The following is a 10344-nucleotide window of genomic DNA, read 5'->3' on the forward strand; positions in this document are numbered from 1 at the left end:
AGCGAAGCTGCCCAGGTCGGAGCAGCGTCCCGTCCCTCCGGAGGAACACAGACGGCGACCACGCTCTCCAATCGAGCCCACCGACGTGTTTTTTCAGGCAGCCGCAGCTAGCAACAACGTGCGCTGCTAGCATATAGCATGTCCAAGGGATTGAAGGCCGCAGACCTGCCTTGGAGACGAAGATCTCCCTCTGTAAAGCAGCTGACGCCAGCTCAACATGTGTGCCTCTCCCACGGTTTGCCTTGTCGGGGACTGCAGCGCGGAGGACGATGACCCAACGATCCACCTGGCTTCGTTACTCCCCTCGCTGCCGGAGAATCTGCACAAGACCTGATGAAGCCCATCGCGGACGCGCTGTTCAGAGCAGCTTCAAACCATGCTGGCGAAGTGAAACAGTCGGAGGAGGTGCCAAAAGCTGTTCGCCACCTCATCAAGCCGCGCGGCCCACCCCGTCCCCGCTGGAGGGACCGTCGCGAGCAAGTTTTCGACTTTTCCACGGCCGCGGCTCTCGCTGAGTTCCACCACCAGCCCCGCCCGTCAGAATCCAGCCCTCTTCACTCCGGCAGCCTGCAGCTCAGCGTTTCCCCAGAGTTCGCCTGCAAGACAGCGCTCTGGGCAAACAATCGCAGAGCTCATGAGAGAGAAAGCTCTCAAATGACGGTCTCCGGAGGGTGTGTGTAAAAGTGACACGAAAGTTGAAATAAATCATCATTAATGATCCAAGTGTCTGTTTTTTAGCCAGTCTGTAAGCCCGGATCAGCTCACAGCGGCCGCACACATAAGAGCGCACTCGTGAGATGAAACAGCCCCACACACGAGCCGGTGTCCTTAAATAAAGGTTTTTAACTCACCGTCGCTCTAAGACATGACGAGTCGATCACAGAACAGCCTCCACACATGAGCCGGTGTCCTTAATTAAAGGTTTTTAACTCACCGTCGCTCTAGACATGACTAGTCGATCACAGGACAGCCTCCACACATGAGCCGGCGTCCTTAATTAAAGGTTTTTAAACTCACCGTCGCTCTAGACATGACGAGTCGATCACAGAACAGCCTCCACATGAGCCGGTGTCCTTAAATAAAGGTTTTTTAAACTCACCGTCGCTCTAGACATGACGGGTCGATCACGGCACAACGGTAAGCGAAAATAACTCATTACCAACTAGAACTGCATGATCCTCACTCAAGCGGTGTCAACTCGCACTCGTGGGATGGAACAGCCTCCACATGAGCCGGTGTCCTTAAATAGGGTTTTTAATTCACCGCCGCTCTTGACATGACGAGTCGAACACTAAGATGACAGCCTCCATTCAACGGTGCTGCGTTGATGCTGGCGCACACAGCTGCCGGCGCTAACCAGCTCACATCGGTATAAATGTGGTCCGCAGGCTGGTCCGGGTGGGGGTCCTTCTCTCTCAGCTTTCGGCAGCTCACCGCAGCTTAAACGTGAAGCAGCCGAAGAACCCGGTAATGAGTCCCACCTCCCTCCAGCGCGCGCCCCTCCAGCGAGAGCGGCGCGCGTCCCTCCAGAGAACAACGTGTGCTCCCGCGGGGCTAAGCAGCCTTCACTCCAACAGCACGGTGTAAATGAAGTCACGCCCTCCGCCTTTCAACGTTCGCACAGCGACGTCAAACGCGCAGCTCACCGCGTCATCAGCTGTCACACGCTTCGCCTTCAGCTCAAGTCTCGCCCGGGGTCACACAGAAAACATTCCCGCGACGCATGACGGCGGTTGAGGGACGGACTGCTGACAGCCGTACAAAACATGACGCATCATTAACGCACGTTCATCCACAAACGTTACGTAGAGTGGCTAAAACATGCTCGCCGTTTTTCAGATGGATGGACAGGGTTTATGCAAATGGTACAAGTTACAGTTTGCAACCCGAACCCCTCCATTCAGAGGAGTTATATAAACGGTCCCGTCATCATCAGACTGATTCTCTTCCCTAAATGCAGAAATCCAAGTGTTTTCTGATAAAAGTAATCTACAGAGTTCCCCAAGGGAGAGAAAACACGAGGGTTTTACTCACGGATCGGAGGGGTGAGACCGTTCTTGGATCTGTTGTTTAACATCCAGAGAACGCATACCGATCATCCTAAAACACAGAGACGAGAGTTTTTTGTTTTACCTGGATGATCTGCGGATCCTGTCACTTCAGACAGGAGGCGCTGATGCAGGATCAGGTGTTGACATCACACCTGTTAATCTGGGCTTCGCCATAAGTGGAAGGAAGCTCGATTTTCCCGGCCCAGACATTTGTTTTCTGGAGTGGAATTAAATTCAACCACCATGAAAACTCGTTTATCACATGAGACGCCTCTAGAGGTGTTTTTGCACGTCTGCATGTGGATCCAGTAAAACAAACGACGGATGATCATTGTCTTTTCCTCTGTGGAAGCAGACCTCCGACTCTGGGGAAACACCTTGTTTTTCTATCAGAGGGAGTCCCCCTCAGCAGACCCACGTCATGGGTCAGTCTTCACGGACACGTTGCTGTCAGGCTGGGGGGGGGACATACCTATCTCAAGCAGTAGGGGCGCTGTGGCCCCACTACACATCAGCCCACATCAATGTTTTGGAGTGTCGCACAGTACTGAATGTGATTCAACACCTTGCTCCTGTGCTACAGAATCAACACGTGTTGATTCACACAGACATCATGATGACTGCTGCGTACATAACCATCAGGGTGTGCGTTCAGCCCAGATGTTACACATTGTGCGAAAGCTACTGAGTTGGGTTCATCAAAACCTGCTTTTATTAGAGCGGTTTACATATCCGGTGTTCTGAACAGAGGGGCTGATGTGACGTCCAAGGGCGGCCCACGTTACGTGGACCGGATCCTCCATCCGGATCTGATGTTTTCAGACGCAGCAGAAGTTGGCAAAGCAGCTGTGGACCTGTTTGCGATGCGAGAAGAACGCTCAATGTCAACTACGGTTTTCCCTGAGCCCGCGAGACGATCCATCGCTGGGGGGGGACGCATTTGCTCACAGTCGGTGGCCCAAAACGCTTCTTACGCGTTTCTTTTCCCCCACCTCCTCTGTTTTTTACGGTCCATGAACCGAGTTCAAGAGGAGGGATTGACAGCTCTCCTGGTGGCTCCCGGCGTGTGAACGCACTATGGTTCCCAGGCCTGCAACGTCTGTTGTTGGGTCGCCGTGGAACTGTCATGGAGGAAGGATGCTCTCCTTCAGGCAGGAGGAGCGACCAAGAGTTACCCAGAAATAGGTCAACACCGGTGGGTCTGACCGCTGAGTGGTTCCACTTAGAGGATGGGTCTCCCTCAGGAGATAGTGTGCACAATTCAAGATTCACGTGCTGCATCTACCACAGTTCTGTACACATCAAGGGGACGGCTTTTCAGCGCTGGTGTACAGAGAAGGTTTAGAGACCACTTCATGCCTTTTAGGCGGCGTGTTGTTTTTCTACAACAGCTGATGGATAGGGAGTTGGCTTTCAGTACGCTTTAACGTACGATTGCAGCCATCTCTTCCTGCCACAAAGGGTTTGGAGACAGAACAGCTTTTATCACCCGCTGATGAAGCGGTTTCTAAAAGGTGTACAGAGATGTAGGCCTGTTTCACGCCCACTTGTTCCACAGTGGGTTTAACGCTGGTCCTGCGAGCCCTGATCAAAGCTTCAATTGAGCCTCTGGATCAGGTTTCATTTAAATTCTTGTCTCTTTTAACAGCCCTGTTGCTGGTTTTAACACCCGCTAAGAGGGTAAGTATTTATCTGCCCTCTCTGTTGCTTCGTCATGCCTTAGAATTTAGGCTGACGGGCAGCTCAGCTGATTTAAGACCAACCCAGCTTTTATGCCTAAAACATCACGAGCTCTTTTAAATCAAGAGTGATATCGTTGGAGGGGTTTTTTCCCCCCCACAGATCAGATGGGGAAGCATCTGTTCATCTTCTCTGCCCGGTGCAGGCGTTGACGTGTTACGTAACGCGCACCGCTGCAATGCGTTCAAATTCAACAATTGTTTGTGCATTATAGAGATGCTTCTGCAGGTCGCCGTTATCCATCCAGCGTTTGTCACACTGGCTGTGTGAGGCCTTTTCTGAAGCCTACAGAGCATCAGATTTAGGGCCTCCTGTCAACCTCTAAGCACATTCGACCAGGGGTATCGCATCTTCGACTGCTCTGCATAATGGTATGTCAATGCAGGACATTTGCACTGCGGCTGCATGGTCAACACCCTGCTCATTTATTCGCTTTTACCTACGTGATGTAACGGCTCGTTCCATGACACATTCTGTCCTTAGTGCTCTAACAGAATGAATATTGTTGTTCTCATGGAACTATGTTTAAGCTCACTTCTGTCTGCATGCATTACAGTGTGAGATGTTGTTATCAGTCACAGTCGTGTCTGTGTTTCTGGTTCTATTGTCACTAATCAGTTCATGATTATTGTTACCAATCAGTTCATTTGATTATTTATCAATTCATGGACATTAATCTGTTTATACTGTTCAGCCATGAACCAGTTGGTTCATGCCCCCCTCCCCCCCTCTTTTCAACTTCCTCTTCCCGTTGAAAGTTTTTCCGGGGTATTCATGCTTGTCAGAACGCATAGTTACACAACATGCGTCTGTGCATGGCACATAATTACGCGATGCGTAGTTTATGCACACGGGGAGCTGGGTGACAAGACGTTTTTTGGGCAAGCTTCCGCTTCTTACTGTGTTCGAATGGACCCAGTGAGGCGAGGACCACATCCGCTTCGCCCTTAACCCATCAGCGACAGCCTTAAAGGGCGAAGCCTATATGAAATAGAACGTTGGTTACGTACTGTAACCCCAGATTCTATGAATATAGGCGTAGCCCTTTAAGCGTCGGGCCTCACTGGCTCCTAAATGGCTGAAGAAAAAAGCTATTTTGGGAGCCGATTTCCCGCTCTTAACGTAATTTATACGGACCGGGTGGGGCCCACACAGCAGGTGGGCGTGGACTAATTTTTTTCAGTGCTTATGCTCTGCATAACGGGATAAACCCATCAGCGACAGCCTTAAAGGGCTACGCCTATATTCATAGAATCTGGGGTTACAGTACGTAACCAACGTTTCCAGAAATTGTTCACGTGTAAACAGTTCTCAAGATAGCAGCAATCCACAGCTCAGACTAGCCATTAGCTTGTCAGTGTGGGCTGAAATAACTCCCCTGAGTTCATTCAAAAAGCTATCTACAGCAGGTAAGATACTGATTATATCCTTTCCACAGAACGAGGCTTCAAACGGTCTGTGTGTTTGGTTATATTTGTTTTCTGGATCATTTCTGGGTGAAACCTGAGTGTTTTTACAGACTTCGGTCAGTTTTGCTGCTGTACAGCATACAGCAGGTGTGTGCAGCTCAGGTGTGTGTCAGCCATCTTGTGTCAGTAACAGTGATTTATGATGCTCGCCTGCTGGCTGCCCTTTCACCAGAACCAGGCGTCCTTACTGGGGGAGATGGATTTGTCTGGTGCCAGCTAAACAAATCTCCCAACTCTCTTTCCATCTTCATCTCAGTGGACATGCACCTCGTTACAGAGCGGTCTGTGGTCAGTGGAAATAATAATAAGAAGAAACGCCTCCCTCTGGACTGGACGAGCCTTTTTATTTCCACACCCACATAAAAAAAAACATCATTTTCAATTTAAATGATAAAATCTTAGGCCTGCAGTGATCAGTCATGTTGGGTCTGATGATAACTCCTTCTAGACCTCTGAACAGGAATCAGGATGAGAAGAATGAGGAGAATGATAAAAATATTTTTAAATAATGAAACTGCTGTTATTCACTCTGTTAATGTGACTCCCACGTTCTCTGCAGACCTTGGGTCACCTCCAGCCCGCTGATCGTGAACACAACGAGCATACGGCACATTAGGCGCCCCGCCCTCGGTGACCTCGTGAGCAGAGATCGTAAATCTGAGCGCAGCTTCATTTGGAGGATGTAGGAACTGCAGTCCAAACTCAAAATAACAGCCTGCTAATAAACCCAACGCGCATCGACGCGGGGCTAATTTTCTTTGCAAATAAGAGCATCCCAAAGACAAACTGTGCTCATTATCTGATGTGTGTCTTACCTTCTACTTCTCTCTGGACAACTGCAGGAGAACAAAGAAAAACAGATTTTTAACGGTCATGCGTTAGTTCACTTTCACAATTTATCATGAGAAACACAGACAGCATGTCATTATCTATCTGTTCCTGCTTTTTATATAAATATCTGTATTTTGACTAGAAGAAGTGATCTTGTTCGTCATTAAAATGAAAAACAAATAGATGCAAAGTATCACATGTGTCATTCTTAAATGAAAACCACTTCAGCCTGCGCTCAGACGTCTTTTATGGACAGAGAGGAACCCTGCAGAGTTCCCACGTCGTCACATTTTAATGATGAACATTCATAAAAGCCAAAAAGCTGAAGTGCTTTTCAAAGAAGGGAAGAAAAATAAAAACTTCAGGGTTTACACATCGCTCTGTTCGGTGCTGCAGGAGTTTAAATGCTCACTTTATAATGCTAAACTCCTCGCTCGGTGTTCTGCTCATTTTCCAACCAGAAGGAAACGGCATCCATTTGGGGGCCGTTAGATGTGTCAGCGTTGAAAAGATGCGAACACGTCTCGCATTAGAAAGCTCTTATCCTCCGTCTCCAGGAGCTGACGGCCTCACCGAGCAGCCTGTGAGTACCGCTGGAGCACTCTTTGTCTTGGATCGCTGTTAAGTGGGCTTTATTGATTATCCCCTGGAGCTCAATGGGAGCATGGACTTTATGTTTGGAATGGGTGTATTAATAACACATTTGAACAGTTTGTGAGGTGAACGATAACGCCGGCTGTGCAGAACAATGGCCGACACACCAAACCGCTCAACATAAAGTTTGAAACAAATCTGAAGATGTGTCTTCATGAGTCAAAGGTTAATAGGTAACAGGTGAAAAGTTTCTGTCTTACAGGATTTTAATTAAAGCCTGTCAGAGCCCACTAATCTGTCCCTTGGGATCCCTCAGGGCTCTGTTTTAAGACCATTTCTGTTTTTGTTGGATTTGTTCCCTCTGACGGAGTTTAAAAGTATCCAATATTTAAAGTATCTAATCTTATCGATCTATCACATCCCCATTAATCTAACTGATGGGGATGTGACCTAGCTTTGTTTTGTTTTGTACACCCACACCTTTGTTTTTTTATTTTGAAAGGATCAGCAGTGTGTATACAGTCGGACTTTCTATGGAGTCTGATTGCACCAGACTCAAAAATATGTTGATGTGCTGAAGCTTGTCTGCTTGTGCGTGTGTGTGATGTCAACAGGAAGTGTGAAAAACTATAAATTTAGATGTTAGTAAACCAGAAAAAGGAGATCCAGATTACATGACCATCTGAACCATGTCAAATATTCATTTTTGTTTGATTCAGAAGTAGATAAAACACTGCAGTAGGTTTTTCTTACTATATTGCTTCCTTTTCATTTTTTTATGAATCTTTGGTTCCGTATTTTATTTTGTGAAACAATAATTGAATATCAACTTGTGTTTGTACTGATTCTTGTGATATTTAAAATACCATATTTTTTGGACTATAAGGCACACTTAAAATCTTTTAATTTTCTCAAAAATCGACAGTGAGCCTTATAATCTGGTGCGCCTTATGCATTAATTCTTATTGTGTTTACTGACCTCGAACCTATTTTATATGGTACACTGCGCTCAAAAATCTTTCAAAATGAACTTGTTTCGCTTAATGCGCCTTATAATCCGGTGCGTCTTATGTATGAAAACAGACCCATTCATTGATATTGCACCTTATAGTCTGAAAAACACGGTACTTTAAGTCATTATGTTCATGTGTTTCCATAAATGTAAGATAACATACAAAGTATTGAGTTGTTCCACTTAAGTCTGGCTGTGGTTTGTATACTTCAAACAGATACTTTATTAAAGGGTAAGTCCCAATATTTACTCAGCATCATCACTTCTCTGTATTTTAGCCTCAGTCATCTGCTTGTTTTGTGTTTTTGCTGTTGACTCATATATTTATATATTAGAACAAAATGTTTCTGACCCTGCTTATATAATAAAAGCACATTTAGACTTTGTATCTGTGGTAAAGGTCTCCTCACCTTCCTGGCAGTACTTTCCTTGGTGGCTGCCGGTGATGCAGTCACAGAGGACCTCTCCTTGGCTCACAGAACAGAGGCCTTTGTTGCTGCAGGGAGAGTGCGCATCACATATGTACTCCAAATCATTGTGCACGGCCTGACCGTCCAGAAGCACCGGCAGAGCCTCCCTCACTTTCAAATTGCTGATGAAGCCCTGGAACGGGGGTTCGTATTTGACCGTGCTGGACGTCAGAGCAGAGAGGCGCACGTCAGGCGAGATCCCGCCCACGTACAGGTCGCTGGCCACCACCATCTCTTTCCTCTTGGACTTCACCTCCGCCACCTTCTCCTCGTTGTCCACCACCAGTTTGGTCTCCTTGTAGTTGCGGTTGAGGAGGACTCGGTGCCAGCGCAGGTCGTTGACGTGCGTCTCGGTGTGCAGGGACGCCGGTTCAGCACAGTGGATGGTGAAGCGCATCTGCAGCCTCCCGTCTGCGATCAGGAGCTCCAGGAAATCGCAGTTCCCTCCGTCGTCGAGGTAGAGAACCAAGGCTTTGCTGATGTTGGTTTTCAGGATGAAGCTGAGCTCACCGGTCGTTTTTGCGTCCCACTGACCGTAACGAGTCCACTGACCGGGAACGCCTTCATATTCCAGAGCTCTTCCTGTTAGCACCAAGCCCGCTAAAAGCAGACACCAGGAAACCCTGCCGTCACAGCTGCCCATCATGGCTCCTGTTTCCTATCTGCAACAGCTCCTGTGCGGTCTCTAAATCTTACAGGAAGTGATTTTTTTTTTAACCGTCTATAATTATGTTGTTTTTTTTCACCCTAAAATATGCAGAAAAAGACTCCGACTCCTACGTGCAGCACAGGAGTTTGTTCAGCCTTGGTTGCCTCTCTGGAGCTTTTCCCCATCTCTCACAGCTGAAGCACATGGCGGAACGCGCTGCATCTTCATGGGATCTGAGGACGAGAACAAACGATTGGACTGATCCACAATGCTGTGCGCTTCCTCGTCTTCGCCATCCAGTGTCTTGGCCTCCATCCAGCACTGTTCCTGTCAGTCCTCCATGGGTTCGCTAGGCACGCAGCCTGGGTCCAGCCTCCTCTCTCCTCAGCATCCCAACATCCTACGACATGAAAGAAGAACGGGTAATGAATAGCTGGAAGCATTATGAGCCACCGATTGCACAAAAAGGTAATTATGAGCACCGAGGCAAATGAATTACAAAATCTAACAAACCATTAAGGAGGGAGAGAAGAAGATGAGTGATTGATTCAGAAGTCTGCGTTTAGCAGAGGCATCAGATTCTAATGGAACAGCTTTAATATTTTGGCATTAGACACTTATTGTGTTTCTTTGGCTGAGTTCTGTAGAATCTGAATCCTGGCAGGACACTTCATTCCATAACATCCAGCAAAAAAGAAAAAGAGAAGAAAAGAAGGGCAACTAGCTCACAAACCTCACTGATTTCCAAGAGGATGGTGGGAAAGTCCTGTTTTAAACTCCCTCACAGGGATTTTTTTGGCTCAACACATGACCTGACTAACTTCAGTGATGTCAGCCCTTCAGGTCTCTGCTCAGCCTCAAACTGAGAAGCTGCAGCTGAGCAGCACATGAAGCCAGAAGCTGAGGAAAGGACCAGGTCTACGTTAGAAGCCAACGAGAAAATAAAACCTGTGATCGTTTGTGACAGCAGAGGAGGGCGAGCACCGGTCCGCGCTGAGTCATGTCGCGGGGAACTACTCGAACGGCGAGCGACAACATTATGTACTTAAACAATAAAGATTTTATTTGTTTTGCTTTATTTCCCAGCTGAGGATGTGCCTTCAGATCAATTTATTCTAAACCAGGTTCAGTCTGTGTACACGTCTCACTGAAGCAGGCTGATCTGATCATCTGATCCGATTAAGAGATCAAACCAGAAATCAGCATGAAAACAGGAAAAACAGGTTTGTATAAAAGCGGCACGTCAAAGCTAGTTTCTGTAATTTCAGAAACATTTGATTAATAAAGCAGGTTGACAGTCACAGTCCTAAAAACTCCTAACTACAAATCTGAGTTATTCTGAAGTGGGCTTCTGTAGCGGAGCTTAGATTGATCACTATCTTACCTGTCATAGATGGCTCTTTATTGAAAAAAAAAAAAACAAAACCTAAATTTAATTCTGACTGAATAAAAACCAAGGTGGATCACTGCAGTCAGAAAATAACATCCATCCATCCATCCATCCATCCATCCATCCATCCATCCATCC

At 47.1% G+C, this 10344-nt stretch overlaps 1 protein-coding gene across 1 annotated transcript in view; it reads right to left on the reverse strand.

The window, feature by feature from the left end:
• LOC119420900 (neurexin-2) overlaps positions 1 to 10344 on the reverse strand; it is a 267108-nt gene that overhangs the window by 196845 nt on the left and 59919 nt on the right. Inside the window, exon 2 of the mRNA XM_037688319.1 lies at positions 8108 to 9216. Coding sequence (XP_037544247.1) covers positions 8108 to 8813 — 706 coding nt within the window. The 5' untranslated portion in view covers positions 8814 to 9216. The remainder of the gene's footprint in view (positions 1 to 8107; positions 9217 to 10344) is intronic.

This window comes from Nematolebias whitei, chromosome 14 (assembly GCF_014905685.2).
Source record: "Nematolebias whitei isolate Nwh7 chromosome 14, NemWhi1, whole genome shotgun sequence".
NCBI classification, from domain to species: domain Eukaryota; kingdom Metazoa; phylum Chordata; class Actinopteri; order Cyprinodontiformes; family Rivulidae; genus Nematolebias; species Nematolebias whitei.